The sequence below is a fragment of the Osmerus eperlanus genome, chromosome 16 (assembly GCF_963692335.1).
Source record: "Osmerus eperlanus chromosome 16, fOsmEpe2.1, whole genome shotgun sequence".
Taxonomy (NCBI): Eukaryota; Metazoa; Chordata; class Actinopteri; order Osmeriformes; family Osmeridae; genus Osmerus; species Osmerus eperlanus.
In genome coordinates, this window is record NC_085033.1 from 6,525,323 (window position 1) to 6,540,925 (window position 15,603).

The 15,603-nt window shown below is 41.6% G+C and overlaps 3 protein-coding genes across 7 annotated transcripts in view; 2 read left to right on the top strand and 1 right to left on the bottom strand.

The window, feature by feature from the left end:
* The first annotated feature begins 3,262 nt into the window (after positions 1–3,262).
* LOC134037016 (ATP-sensitive inward rectifier potassium channel 10-like) lies at positions 3,263–9,220 on the top strand. Of its 5 annotated transcripts, none has more exons than XM_062482291.1 (6): positions 3,263–3,574; positions 6,740–7,105; positions 7,447–7,658; positions 7,985–8,116; positions 8,294–8,471; positions 8,826–9,220. In XM_062482291.1, exons 2-6 carry the CDS (start codon positions 6,760–6,762, stop codon positions 9,203–9,205), a joined length of 1,248 nt encoding a protein of 415 aa, XP_062338275.1. In that variant the 5' UTR covers positions 3,263–3,574; positions 6,740–6,759; the 3' UTR covers positions 9,206–9,220. The 5 variants fall into 5 exon arrangements, with proteins under 5 accessions (XP_062338275.1, XP_062338273.1, XP_062338277.1 ...); XM_062482289.1 differs by having other exon boundaries at positions 3,265–3,593; positions 6,760–7,105; XM_062482293.1 differs by having other exon boundaries at positions 3,265–3,593; positions 6,792–7,105.
* A 1,543-nt stretch (positions 9,221–10,763) lies between these two features.
* Positions 10,764–15,603, bottom strand: part of atp1a2a (ATPase Na+/K+ transporting subunit alpha 2a) — a 99,440-nt gene continuing 94,600 nt past the window's right edge. The window contains exon 25 of the mRNA XM_062482245.1: positions 10,764–10,777. The gene's annotated coding sequence lies outside the window, so the exon portion shown is untranslated. The remainder of the gene's footprint in view (positions 10,778–15,603) is intronic.
* LOC134037018 (uncharacterized) lies at positions 11,338–15,547 on the top strand. Its single transcript, XM_062482295.1, has 6 exons — positions 11,338–11,427; positions 12,093–12,404; positions 12,585–12,866; positions 13,019–13,120; positions 14,155–14,198; positions 14,455–15,547. Exons 1-6 carry the CDS (start codon positions 11,373–11,375, stop codon positions 14,701–14,703), a joined length of 1,044 nt encoding a protein of 347 aa, XP_062338279.1. The 5' UTR covers positions 11,338–11,372; the 3' UTR covers positions 14,704–15,547.

The following is a 15,603-nucleotide window of genomic DNA, read 5'->3' on the forward strand; positions in this document are numbered from 1 at the left end:
TGGCTGTGTTTCATCCTCACACCAACCGTTGCTGGCTCAAACAAACAAACTACTGTGAAGACATTTTAATACGCTTTACCTCAGGTCGGCCTCTGTCTCTGTAGTAAATAAACATGACTATGTGTGCATTCATGACAGAATATCAGTCCTGAAGGACACATTCACATTAGGTGACACCACTCTGTAATCATGTCACATGCAGTCAGAGAAATGTGGAATTCAGAAATATAAAGTTCTAAATGCTGTTCATTGCAGATTTGGGACTTTTACGTGTGTTTTACATGCCAAATAAATGGGTTTATTATTTGTTTAAACTGGAGCTTAGAAAGCTTTTTAAATATTTGCAAATAACTTTTATTTTACAGGTAACATTCAAACTATATATTTTCAACAAAACCAGATATGTCTCAATACATTCGCACCTATATCATTGTGATACACTCATTTCTGTCTTACTCATCTGTGATGAAGGCTTTCAACACCACTATGACTCAATATTCAGTTTGGCAAATCGTCTCATGGTACATGAACACAAAAAGGGGTATTCCAAACTGAGTAGATCTAGTTTCATCTCATTGGATACATTTCCATTAAAGAGGCCTAACCCTTTCCTCTATAGGAAAGTCTGCTTTTTTCAGTGGTGTCATTTCTTAATGATCTCTTAATATTCCAAGTATGCTGGCAAGTTCTTTGATGTATCTTCTTGCCTACATTAGTTTTAGTTTTAATGTGTTACTTTTAATGTAGTCATGTCAATATGTCAACATAGCCAATGTCAATAAGGATGTTTTAAGAAAAGTACTTCCTCATTCTTCACTCTAACAGCTGTTGGAAAATAATGTGAATCTTAACCAGTCGAACCAGTAAGACTTGCCAGGCCTCTTTCAGTTTCTCTTTGAAATGAAGAAAACTGCCGAAACCACTGGAATGCTTCATTAGGTCTGCTACTTGGAGAACTTAGGTAATGGCTGTGACCTGTGGGAAAGTGGAGTGGAATTGTTAAGCCCCGCCCTGAAGGTATGACTTGGCTACATCACTGGTCCTCTCCTTTTCCCTCCTCACACCACAAAAAAACAGCATTTGTCTCCCCCTGCTGGTTTAAATTGGACATTGCTTTCTGCCATGTCCCACACTCCAAAAAGGATTCTATCAAAAATTATTCTATTGCACGCTTCCTACTTGAACCCCTAAAAATCAGTATAATGTAACATATTAATAAGCCTTTAACCTTTTGAATGGTTCAGCCATAATACATGATTTGCCCCCACAAGGTTGTTTTTACATTCTTACAGTAACAGTAGGTTTTACATTCTAAGCACTGGGATCTCTGTTGTTGCTGTTTGTCAGCCTGCAGGTTTCACAATGTCAGAGAGTGGGGTTTTGGTTTGGGACAGTCCACATCAAAGAGGAAGTAAAGCTTGATCCGACACTTGAAGTTTGCATTAAGGCAATCAAATAACTTTATACTCTCTCTTAACAAATAGGGCAGAATAGCCAGGTCTGAATTGCTCTCAAGATCTGAAACATAATCATTTTCAATCAGCCACAGATGAACCTCATCAGGTGTCAACAGCGAAACTGTACAAAGCTGAGTTTGCAGGGTTGTTTTAGGTTGTTATAGTAACAGATTGAGAGCTTAACACCTGGTGGACTAAGGGGTGGAGATACACTTACTGGCCAACTGTATGAGGACAGTGCTCAGTAAACAGATACCAGCTTGTTGAACCTCTCAGTATTACTATGGAGCTATTGCCACTTTATTTCTATTAGGGATGAGTGGACCAATTGCCCGACACGAGCCAGCCTGAATGGTTCAAAGTAAAGGGGTGTTCAATGAAAGGGCAGGGGGTAAAGGGCAGGGGAGCACGGTGGGTGGACAGGGTAGGCCAGGCGGGGCGGAGAGGGCAGGCAGGAGAACCAGACAGGAAAGCAGGCAGGACAGACAGACAGGACAGACAGGCAGGACAGACAGGCAGGACAGACAGGCAGCCAGCAGAAGGGAACCGGAAAGATGCAAATGAGCACAGTTCTTAATTGTAGTCGATGAACACCCAATCGCAGACAAACAAGGGCAGCGGATGTGTTCCCAGACCCGGACATAGCTTCTCTCTTTCACACACACATTCATGCACATACACACACACCACACACACACACACACACACACACGCTTCAATCAACCTCCTGTGACCCCAGCCTCTAGTGAGATATTTGCTCTACAGTACACATAGGTATTGATAGGTATTGGATAGGTATTGGATCTCCCAATTAACCAGATAGACAGCGATTCATATTGTAACCCATATTGGTTTTCCACATCAAATGGCAAGACAATCAATAGCCAAGAAGGACCACCTGAACTTTTTTGCCTTTACAACTAACTGTGGTGATCAACACAATGCCCATTAGAGATGCCAACCTCGACTCATCCGACTCATAAGAAACTTGGTTTCAATCATTAACCCTCCACCCCAGGCCCTCTCTCTATCCCCCTTTCCCTTGTCCAATAAAGAAAAGCTTCGTCACCGTTATATGAGCCAGAATGGAGGCAGTATTCGCCTCACGAAATTCGCTCTCTTTATGTGTTTCACTCTGGGACATTCTGTTCAAGCGCAAGAGGCCACACGAAAAGCTGTTCACAAAAGGCAGTGAATGCAGGCCCGCGAGGGTATCCTAAACAAGTGTGTGTTTGTGTGTGTGTGTGTGTGTGTGTGGTTAGTAGAGCAGGTGTCATGCTGAGCATCCTTAAAAAATTCTACTCAGATTACTGGCAGGTTTCTAAATACGTTAGCCTACATTTCTTAGTGAGACTAAAAGCTATTCGCTAGTAAAACCCATAGGCCTATGGTTATCCAAGCATGGGTATAACTCATCAATCTTGTTTGGTGGTAAATCGTAGCTGTATTTGCTTTTAGTGGTTACAACGTTCTGCATCATCACACACTTTTCATCTGAATTATTATTGTTTTAAATATGAAAGACCAAGCTGAGGCTGAACGTGGGGTCCTACTATTTACTGTACATGTTTTTCCATCGTTCAAGACCCCATTCCAACTCAATAGGGCCTATGCTTGATATCGAAGCAATGCCATTTCAAAAGACGAATAAAACACATTCATGAAAGCCACTAACATTTCGTATATGACAATCAAATCAGCGCCAATTGCGTGACCAATTAATGCAGAACGCACGCGCAAGAAACCGAATCGAAGTGAGAGAGATCGGGTGTTTGTGGGTGTGTTTGCATGTGTGTGAAAGAGAGAGAGAGAGAGATGACCGTTTATAAAGCCAAAACTGACGGTCTAATTTCAAGATAATGTGTGTCAGGGACTGGGTCAAGAGAGGAGTCCGAGAAATGATTATCGTAACCTGCATCAAGGGTGCATCCGTTTCGAGTTGAATAACTTAGAGAAATTATACTACCACAGCAGCGTCCAAGTTGGAATGCATTGAGTGGGTTGCGTGAGCATGCGTATGATAACAATGCCGACATGTGCAAGACACAAATGCCGATGGTTCTTGTCGTGTAATACAAGATCTATGCATCTAACTTAATCTGCATGCTTCAATTAATCTTTTAACCCGACTGCAAGGTAAGTAATTAATCTATTCCGGGATAACATACATTTAAAATAGTAATATTACAAAGCAGTTTCACCTTGTGCAGCCCACTGAGTGAATATAATCTCAAGTAATTTCAAACACAACAGTAACAGTAACAATACCTATAATGAGTTATAATCATATTTATTTACCAAGTAAGGTATTGTAATTACTGTTGTTTGTGATCTATTTAACATTTATTAGCAGTAGGCTACATAATGAATGTCATGTAAATACAAGACTTGCAGGTGGTCCAATATAGTTGCTTGTACCTCACTTCATACACTGATAGTTTTTAATTTTATATTATTTGGCAGTCCTGCTTGTGGAACAAACCACCCCACAAAATATAACTTTTCAGCAATTCATGAACAAGATGTTCCAACTAACCCCAAAAATCTCATTTATATAATTACTAATCTAATCAAATGTATATCTATGCTGTAAACCCCCATTATGGTACTCTCTGCTAAACAATTTCCAGATAAAACTTAAAAAGTAGGACAGAATCATGACTCATGACATCTTTATTTCCGTTTATCCCAACCTAGCAGTTGACAACTCTCTAAGAAGCAATCACATCAAGCAGAGGTGGTCACATCTGTGATAGAAACCAAGAACGTTCCTGTTTCGTCCACACAGCTCGACTAAGTTACAGCTATTCACATGGATTTCATTGAATCCTAAAGATTTCCCTTTGGAAAATAAGTTGAAATTAAAGTTGAAACTTTTACTTAAGACTGAAAAATCTAAAGAACACCTAGCATTTTGGAGCTTAAGGGTAGTTTGGTTTACTGTAACAGGTGTTTACAGTTGATTCCAATTGAGAAAACTTTATTGTATATTTAAACCCTTCTGAATGTTTAGGACCTAAAGATAGCATAGAGTTTGAAAGAATTTGCTTGTGTTTCTCATGAAGTGGAGGGATTCTAATAAGTGATTAGGACCGCAGTACAACACTACATCACAGAATTACTATTGATATTTGTGTGTATGTGTGTGTGTAAGAGATGAAGTGTAAAAGAGGTATGGATAGAAGAGAGCGGGAAAGAGAAACGGAGAGAGGAAAAGAGAAGCGAAAGAGCAAAAGATAGATAGAGAGAGGAAAGAGAGGGAGAGGGAGAGAGAGGAAGGAAGAGAGATAGAGAGGGAGAGAGAGAGAGAGAGAGAGAGAGAGAGAGAGAGAGAGGGAGGGGTGATGTTAAGTGTGTTTCAGATGGTGGGGCATTACTCTACTCTCCAGAATACTAACGAGGGCCTTTGTCACAGATCTCTTTCTCTCTTTGCCCCTTTTCCGCTCTCTCGCTGCTCCTTTCACATACACACACACGCGCGCATACACACACTTGCACACTCTTGATTTTGTCAATGGCGCCTTTTGTTCCTTTCATCTCTGTCCCAAACAAAGCATTCTTGTGTACGCAGGACGGAAAGAGTGAGGGAGAGAGAAGAGAAGGAAAGAGAGAGAAAGAGACAGAGACAGACGAAAACATGCAACACGCTTTTATAGTTTAGCGAAGGCAAAGTTTTGATTCTGTGAAAGGGTCAGCACTACGTAGACCACGAGAGCTCATCTGTTACCATGGAGATGGAATATATCCTGCTGGAAAGGTTAGTTTGCAAAATGTTATCAGACTCAAACGTTTTACTTTTACAGTAATGCTACTCTGCTGACTGTCAATCAGACAGAGACAGAGCATGCCCTCAGTAAAAGAGAATGCAAAGGATTGTGTGTGTGTGTGAGAGAGAAAGAGATGCAGTGATTACAAGAGGAACAAAATTATGATTGAGAGAGCAAGTTTTCAATACTGTCATTGTAATTAGGAGAGGCCCGTCATTGCATAATCAGAGATGTGTTGTGTAATTAACAATAATGACTTGCATAAGATCTGCATTGTATCTGAGCTATTTTCATGCAGGGTGTTTATTTGAGCAGTCACAGTGTGTGTGTGTATGTGTGTGTTTGTGTGTGTGGGTGTGTAGGCATGCATTTTGGAGATATACTTTGTGTGTGTGCATGCAGGTTGGAATGTATGCATGAATGTGTACGTGTAGTGAGTGTGTGTGTATGGGTCTATTTAGTCAACGTGAACGACAAAGCTCTCAGTGTACCCCTGACAGTGTGGTGACTGAGAGCATACGCTTACAGCAACAACACATTTAGAGGAAGAGAGAGAAAGAGAGGGAGAGAGGAACAGAGAAAGAGAAAGAGAGATAGAAAGAGAAGAGGAAGATACCGAAGAGGCTGAAAAGGAAGGGACAGGACATTTGTGGTTCTAGTCCAGAAATGTTGGCCCCAGCCCGGACCAACTCTTATCAGCGTCTCTTGTTTCCAGTCAGAAGTTCACTCTTTGTCCACTAAAGGTCTCCCAAGCTGGCACTGGCATTGAAGCCTTTTTTTTACTTCATCTAGATAAACTCTGTGTTTCTCACTTTCTTTACCTTAATTGAATCGTGTCCATTTCTCGTTTCTCCACACTCACAAACAAGCCCAAGTATCTATTGTGTGTCTGGATAATGTACATCCTGTCATCCTAATTCTGCACCTGCTCCTGGACTCCCTCTTTCTGCACATCTAATCATTTTATCGTTCATCTCCTTCTCTCAATCTCCCCTATTCTTCTACTCGTCACTGTCATGTTCCATCTGTGGTCTACGTGCGCTGGAAGTAAGTGAGTGGGTGTTTGTGGGTTTGCTCTTTGTTTCCACTGTGGAGGAGTTCATTCTCTCATATGCATGATGTTCTTGACCCCGATCTTTGCTGTGGGTGTGACTTGACTTTGCATGACACCCAAACTTACGAGACTTAAGATAAATGCTGCTTTTATTTTTATTTTTTATCTTATTTATTTTCGACAAACAACAGGCTTTGGTTCAGTACAGCTCTTGTGGTGCAGCCAGTTGAGCAGAAGCCTTTTTATAACTGACTTGTTTCGCTAAGCCATGTCTGACTTCCTCTTTCACCCCGTTTCCTGACACGATATATCAGTTCACACCATTCATTCTTTTTTTTCCCACCAGGGTGTATGAGTGTGAAAAACACCCTAACTGTCAACTTAACCACACAACATATCTAAACCGTATCTTCCATGTGTCTGACTACCTTCCCATATCAATGACATAATCTAGTATCTACTACATTTGTATTCCTTATAGATGACATCCGCCACACCCCCTTCCTCCCGTAGCTCCTCCCCCCAGAAGGTGTGTCACTCCCAGACGCAAACGGACATACTGAAGCCCCTGTTGGGCGGCGGGAGCTCGGGCGGGGGCGGGACCCTGCGGAGGAGGAGGCGTGTGCTCTCCAAGGATGGGCGGAGCAACGTGCGCATCGAGCACATCAGTGGGCGGAGCGCCCTGTACATACGTGACCTCTGGACCACCTTCCTGGACATGCAGTGGCGCTACAAGTTCTTTCTCTTCACGGCCACCTTTGCCGGGACCTGGTTCCTGTTTGGGATGTTGTGGTATCTTGTGGCGTTGGTGCATGGAGACCTAATTGGTAAGACAGGAGGGTGAACCACAACCAACATGTTCAGTCGCCATAAGTGTTGTTTTAGCTGTTTGATGTGCCAGGGAAACACCATTAGTAGGTGCTGGACTAGACACACAAACATCCCCAGCTCAATTTAGACCCTACTACACATGAACAAAGGTCTGTTCTGTTAGACGTACTGTAAGGGAAGCATGGAAGTTCCGTGTGAAGATCAAACAAAAACCGAATCTGTTTTCCATTGTTTGGTGTGAAGCTAAACTAAACAGCGTAACCCTTTGTACATCACTGAAACACGCAAGGTGAGTTTTTCACGAGCCCTTTGACCCCCCCCCCCCCCCCCCCCCCAGAGTTCGACCCACCGTCCAACCACACCCCCTGCGTGATGCAGATGCAGACCCTCACGGGAGCCTTCCTCTTCTCGCTGGAGACGCAGACCACCATTGGCTATGGCTTCCGCTGCATCACCGAGGAGTGTCCCGCCGCCATCATCCTCCTCATCCTCCAGCTGGTCATCACCATGGTGATGGAGATCTTCATCACTGGAACCTTCTTGGCAAAGGTAAGGGTATGGCTCACACGGGAACGAAGAAGAAATCTCTCGCAGATTCATCATCATATTGTGTTGGGATTTTTGTCTACGGGTGTGTTGTCTTTATGCGACTCATATTTTAAAATTAAGTTAACTAGAAAATACAATTCAACGTCATGCAGTTAAGAGTTAAGTACACAGTCCTGAAGATGTGGAACTTGGCCCAAATTGACTTCCAACCTAGCTGACTCAGCATGCACGGAAATGGAATTGATCCCGACCACAATCCACACTCCAGTACACTCAGACAGAGACCTGCTCAGTGAACCACCCCCCTCCTCCTGTCACCTATTTAGGTGGCTCGGCCAAAAAAGAGAGGTGAGACCGTCAAGTTCAGCCAGCACGCCGTGGTGTCCAGTCACGAGGGCCGGCCCTGCCTCATGATCCGGGTAGCCAACATGCGCAAGAGCCTCCTGTTGGGTTGCCAGGTATGAAGCTCCAACTGTGTCTGTGTGGTTGGCATGTGCTGTGTGTCTCATTTCATCTCTTTTTTTCCCACACCCGTTAACACAACCGATAAATGATCCTTTCATCCATCAAAACAAATCATATTTTCTGTGCAGCTTACGAGTGAGGAGATTCTCATTCATATTGTCTGGTCCCAGGTGAGCGGGAAACTGCTCCAGACGTCCCTGACCAAGGAGGGGGAGACGGTGCGTCTGGACCAGAGGAACGTGCCCTTCCAGGTGGACATGTCCAGCGACAGCCCCTTCCTCATCCTGCCCCTCACCTTCTACCACATCATCGACGACCTCAGCCCCCTGAGGGCCTGGGCTGCCAAGGGTACACCCTCCTTCATCGCCCTCCTTCATCGCCCTCCTTCATCGCCCTCCTTCATCGCCCTCCTTCATCGCCCTCCTTCATCGCCCTCCTTCATCGCTTCATTCTTTTTCGCTCATGCACTAACTGTCGATTAGGATAAACGTGTCTGCTTAATGGAGAAATGTAAATCTAAAACATGAGGCTAGCATTAATTAGGCCTGCGCTTTTCCAATCAAGTGGCAACTTTCAGGTTTTTGCTTTTCAGGTTTTTAACTTCCTTGTCTCACTTCCCTCTCTCTCTCTCTCTCTCTCTCTCTCTCTCTCTCTCTCTCTCTCTCTCTCTCTGTCCTGTCTGTGTCACCTCTCCCCTCCAAGGTGGTGGATGGACAGATCCGGACCTGGCTGACTTTGAGCTGCTGGTGATCATGAGTGCCACTGTGGAGCCCACCTCAGCCACCTGCCAGGTGCGCACCTCTTACCTCCCCGACGAGATCCTGTGGGGCTACGAGTTCCCCCCCGTGGTCTCCCTCTCCCCCTCTGGGAAGTACGTGGCCGACTTCGCCTTCTTCGACAAGGTGGCCAAGACCAAGACCACGCCCATCTTCAAGTCGTCCTCGTCGGGCTCCCCACACCACGGTTACCAGGGTGGGGGAGGCGGGGAGGGTGCGGACCCGGAGAAGATCCGGCTGGAGCAGAGCTACCGGGAGAGGGGGGAGGAAGGGGGGGGGGGGCAGGGGGAGGGTGAGAGACAGTAGCCCGCTCAGCGTGCGCATCAGTAATGTTTGAGGGGTGAGGGGTCAGGGGTCAGGGGTTGGGGTCAAGTGAAGATGTGTTAATCCGTGCACACACAAAACATCAGACAGGGGTGTACACCCCTCTTAGCATGTAATGTATGTACATGCACACATAAAGGGACTGCCCCCACGCCCCCGACACACACACATACATACTGACACATATAAACACACACAAAAGCGCACAAACACACATGGGTTTCAAGCAGGGTCTGTTATAGTTAACTACATAAGTACACTACTATAAGTAATTTGTAAATGCTCAGAAATGGGAAGGGGGTAGTCCCCCTTCAATGCTGTTTTCACATCTTTTTAATAAACCATGTCATTTTGAACCTACCAGGCTACCCTTACATACACATTCACACATAAGAAAACACAATTATAAAACACTGTAGGCTTTCTAATGATTTCCTGAATGGTATGTGCCATCTATTTTAGTTTTAATTTTAGCTGAAAGCACTTTGAAAAATATATTACACTATTGTACGACAACAACAAAGAATGTAGACCTCAAGTAAACTTGACCATTTTGAAGGTGCTGTGTACATTCTTGATGGATGCATTGTCTGCACAGATATTTCTGTTATTCTCAAAACAGCAGAGTTAGCACTTTATGTTCCGTTGCACCTTAGGAACACTTGTAGCACTTCTCACTGGAATGTAGATATATATAACATAACTTTTAACTTCACTAAAACACTGAAACAGCTTTTATAATTGCTTACATTTTCAGTTTGACTGTATAACTATATGAGTTCCCAAAGTTAGGTCATTTGTTATAACTGGGCTGACTCTTAGTTCATAGGTTAGTTTAATGAGTTGTTTTGCGGCTGTGCGTGTAAGCACAGAGTTTAATATTTTCTATCTCATTGCAAATGCATATTTAGAAGAATCCATAGCAGAGGAATCTGCTGGCCTAAAAGCACACAATGTAACATGATCAAGATTCTTTGCTCAGAAATATGTATGTGGCTGTATAATTAATTAAATTTTAATCTTGAAAGGACATCATTGTTTTATGTGTAATGTTTTGGGGGAATTCTATGAACTAATCTTGGATGTGTAATAATATTTGTATCCTTTTGGGATGATGAGCAGAGAGAATCATGTAGAAGTCTTAAGAGGATACTGAATCTGAGTAAAGTTGATGATGATGATGATGATGATGATGATGATAGTGAAGGTGGAAGTATGTCCAGTGAAAGAGGTTGGATGATAATGATTTTAGGTGTGTTTGTAGTATCATTTAATCATGCACGTCAAGCCCCTGTATGTTTGCTGATATCTTTTGAGCCATGTATGAACTGTGCCTTTCTGTCATTAATAAAATCTTAAAATAATTGTCTTGATACATAATGTGTCTAGGAGTAGTAACATGCCCACAGAAAAACAAAACAATCATTATATCTAACAACTTGGCAACACTTTACTTTAATAAGGGTCCCTTTGAAAGGGGTTAGGGTGATATGGCTATAAACTTTATTACAGGCTCAAGGCCCACATGGTAAAAAAAAATACATACAAACAATTCATTACATAGAAATATACAAGGAAAGAAGGGGTAAAAAAGGCACTCATGCCAGTGTTCCCAGATCTTAGATGTGTACTTGACAGAGCTGCGGCCAGGGTCTGTCATCAGATTAATTATAACATTTGTAGAGTGGTCCAGCCGACTCATAAACTTAAAAGTAAGGTTCCTCAGCAAGGCCTCAGCAAGTTACTGGTTCACATACCAGTAAGCTAGGATGCGTACTAAGCTACTGGGCACACCCCTAATCTTGAGCTTATTAAACAGCTTACAGTGGTGGACGCGGTCAAATGCTTCGGATGCATCAATAAACCCTTTAAGAATAGTAGAGCCCTGCCTTTTATGTGTCTACTGCCTCTTTCAGAGCATAAATACATAGGTCGGTACTATGTTGCGCTTAAAGCCAAACTGATTGTCAGTGGTGGTTATGTATTCACATAATTATTATGTGAATAATTATCATATAATTATTAAGTATTCATTATATGTAGTTCATAAGCAGTTATGACCACGTGGATTTAAAAAGTGTGGTTGCGAGGCAGACTTGTAACGGAATAGGAAGTTGACTTATTTCCTGATTTCCGCATTACAATAAAGATGTTTCTGCATCATCTGTACATAGCTCTAGCTCTAACTACTGTCTATAAACAAGGTAAGAACGTACATATGTATGTACCTAAACAGTATTGCTGTTACTGACAATGTGACTTGTTTCAATGATAGGTTTATTAATGATTTACATATGATTACATGTTAACTGCCGTTAACTATAGTTTCCCATCTACATTTTGTATCAGGTTTTTTCTTCTCAGTCTACTGGCTGTTATCAACTAAGGGATTTGCAATTATTTTAATAATGTGTGAACAAAACCTTTTTGGCCATCATAATAAGTGTTCAGTGTATTGACTGATAGTTTCATTTTTTCTTCTTCTTTGGGTTAAGCTGAGAGAATCAATAAAACATGAAACAGGAAACAGGAACTTGCTGCGTGGAAATTAAGCTCTTTCTTGAAATAAATGCACAAGCCGATGACATACACATACTCCTTACTCCTGCATAATTAAAATAGATGTATATAAGTATTACAAACTAATACAAACGAGAACTACAATCCACCAAAGTACAACTTGGAGATGGATTGACTAACACTGTCCCTAACAAGACCTACTGTACATCCTTCCTTGGTTCACTCTCACCTCACTAGTCACTGACATGACTGCTGCTGCATTACTGAATCATCCATGGATTCAAGTGTTGTTCACTCATGCTTAATAAACCTTATATTTAATAACAATTGATTTATGTTTGTTCCACAGTTTACTCTGAGGAGACCACTGTGTTTGTACTGAAGGGCCAGGATGTCCATCTGGATCTCAAGGAGCATGTTGATCCAAAAACGGTATCAGTTGTATCGTGGAAATTTAACTACTCTGACCCTGTAGTGAATTACTTCTCTATATCAAAACGTTCTATCATAGAGAAGTATAAAAACAATGCAAACATTTCAGAAAGAAACTTCTCCCTGCTTATCAAGAACCTTCAGGAGGCAGACAGTGGATCTTATGATGTACACGTGACAAGAAAAGGAACTGGAAATATCGATGCTTCATATTTAATTGTGGTTCAAGGTAGGTTTTTTCTTACCTTTATAGTTTATATAGTTTACGTTTATAGTTACATTACATAGACATATCAGATAGTTTGATACACATATTGCTGTTTGTAATTTTACCATTATGGAAAAGAAATCAAGAAAAACATTGCAACTTTATGTGTTACTGATCCATAGTGTTTGTGTGTGTTTCCAGACAAAGTTGACCCACCAGTGCTGACGTTAGACTCTAGCACCTCCACTGCTGACTCCTGTAACATGACTGTGATCTGCAGAACTCTGAACACCTCAGTCTCCTCCACCTGTAACACCATCACCTGCTCTCAGGAGGGAGGAGACAGAGGAGGGGTCGTGACCTCTACTGCTCCTCTCCTTATCTATGTATCTGGGGGGTCCATCATCTGTAACCACAGCAACCAGGTCAGCTGGGCAGAAGATACCAAGGAGATTAAAGGGATTTGCACTCTTTACCCTACAGGTAATCCTGGCAACCGTACAAGAACACTGTCTTTCTCTTTCCTTCACATACGCACACACACACATACACTTTCCCTGTGCTTGCATTGAAGGATGATTAAAGTATCAAAGTGTTCAGTAGGTCTTACCTCAAATATGTTGTTGTGTTTGCAGCCCAGATACAAAACCCTATTATTGTCCCAGCAAGCACAACTGCTGCTTTCATACTGGTCGTGTGTGCTGCCATAGGTGTTTATGTGTGCCAATACAAGAAAAGTAAGTAAATGACTGTTATAGTCTGTTGTACCTACTATGTTGTTACTGTAAAACAATACTTAAATGGTATATTCAATTGTTTGCTGAGATTGACAAACAAGGTAAGTGTAATGGCATTTTTTGATATAGTTACTAAGAATGTATTTTTAATAGACTGAGGTTGTGTTTAAACAAATGGATGTTGCAGTTGGTCTTAAGGTATTTATGGTATTGGTTTATGATGCCTGATTGAGAAGCTAGGGGCACAGAGGTTGGGGGATGTTTGAGTTCTGTGGCCTAAAGGGAGATGGATAGATGGATTCAGTTGATCTAGCAGCCCTGACCTTTTGGCCAAGGAGATTGTGTCCTGTGTCCTGTTTGTGTTTCATTAAGGGTATCTTTACTGTCCTCATTTAGAGAAAGAGCCGTGACATCAAAAGACTTTGGTCACTTGACCTGGGGGGTTATATTGTCTTAACTGTCACTGAGCAGTGCTGACCAATCACAGAGTTCAGAAAAACCATTTGATCTAAAGTTTATATAAGGCAGGGTTTTGGGGTTGTTCTGTATCACTCTGGCGAACGACCTGTGGCTAGCACCTCCTTCGTTATGACTGATCACAAAGTACTTTGTTAAATCATGATCTGTATAAGCAAAATAAATTTATTGTAACCGCCATCTCTTGACTATTCAAATCTACTCAGTGCCGCTTGAATTTCCACCATTACAGTAAGTAACACGTTGTCATCATAAAAGTGCATGGATTACATAACTGAACACGTTTTTGTGATTCAAATATTATAGATTTCAAGATTTCCTTCCCCCAAGTATGGTACCAAAAAAAACAGAACATTGTAATTGTGTTCTTAAAATGTATTTTAGGATACCAACTTGTTGTTTCACTCAGTTGATAAACTCAATATACTACATATTGTCCTTGGAGATTCGAAATAGTTTTGAGTCAATATCTTCACATGTTAACAACTGTGGTCTGGGCATTAGAAACAACAAACACAGAAGATGAGACACTTGCTTTGTTTCTGGATGTGTTTCAGAGACAAGAACTGAAATGATAAACTCAACATATGTCTCTGTTCAGGTAAGTAAGATTTGACAGGAAAATAAACAACTGCCATGGAAATTCTGTGTCATTATGTAGTCCAAGGCAGTCTGAGTTAAAGAACATTGAACATTTGGGAAATGTTGTCAGACATATTGCCACTTAGTACATTTTTGTCAAATTGATAAAACAATCATGATGAAACATATTTCGATTATCTCTGTCCCCAAACAAGTTGCATACAGCAGTCACAATGCTTCTAGTGACTGCATGTGTATTCTCTACATTGTTTCAGAATACTCCTCAAGCTCAGGGGGCTCCTGTTGATCAGTCAGCTGACCGCTGCCCACCAACCATCTACAGCACAGTGGAACTCCCTAAGCCTGAGGACCCTGAAACCATGGAGATGACTGCCGACGCCACACAACTCCCTAAGCCTGAGGACCCTGAAACCATGGAGATGACTGCCAACGCCACACAACTCCCTAAAAGCATCTACGCTCAGGTGACGAAAAAAACCATCAGGCATACTAGCACTAGTTAAATATAACTTTTGGAATTGGAAGATCATTATATTGCTTGAATGGCAGTTTTATTGAACAATTGATTGAAAAGGAAAGCTGGTGCAGTGTTGTGGATTTAGCTTATATTGTATTCTCCATTCCGGTAAGCAAATATAATTTAATGTTCAAAAGAAAATGTACTAACGAGTAATGAGAAGCCAAAAGTTGCTTGAAAATAAAGAATACATTTGATCATCAAGCTGTTACAAAACAGCAAACTCTGATTAAATGATTGATACAGTTAATGATTTGAACTGCGGTTGTGAGTATTATTTAAATAATGAAATCCTGTATTGTTGTATGTAAGTTACGGTACAGTTCAGTTAAGTTCAAAAAGCATCCATTGTCAAACATTTATTTTATTTTTACATTTGTCTTTACTGCTGCTACTGCCTTCAGGGATAAGTATGGCTCAGTGGTTAAGCATTAGACTGATGTTTAAGATAGCACATGTTATAATGCCCTTCCATACGTCGTTTTGCATAAAAGCGTCTGCTCAAAGAAGGACTGTTTGCATCCAAGTATAATACCATAAAGTGTTTATCTAATTATTCTGCTTGCTGCCTTCATCTCAGGTTATAAGGCTAGTATAGGATATTATGTGTATTATAGGTTTAGTTTACTGTATTGCTTATTATTTTGTATATTTAGGAGGCTTATTTTATTGTATTATATGTTAGTTTGTCATAGGTGTAAACTTGTTCTGAGTACTTATATGTCAGTGTTATGCCAGGTTGCTTTGCGTTGTCTTGTCCTAAGAATTTCAGTGCCCAGTCTGACCCTGTGTTGGTCTGTGTACCTGACAATAAAAGACTTGAACTTGAAGTATGGCTCAATGGTTAAGCATTAGACTGATGTTTAAGATAGCACTTGTTCTAATG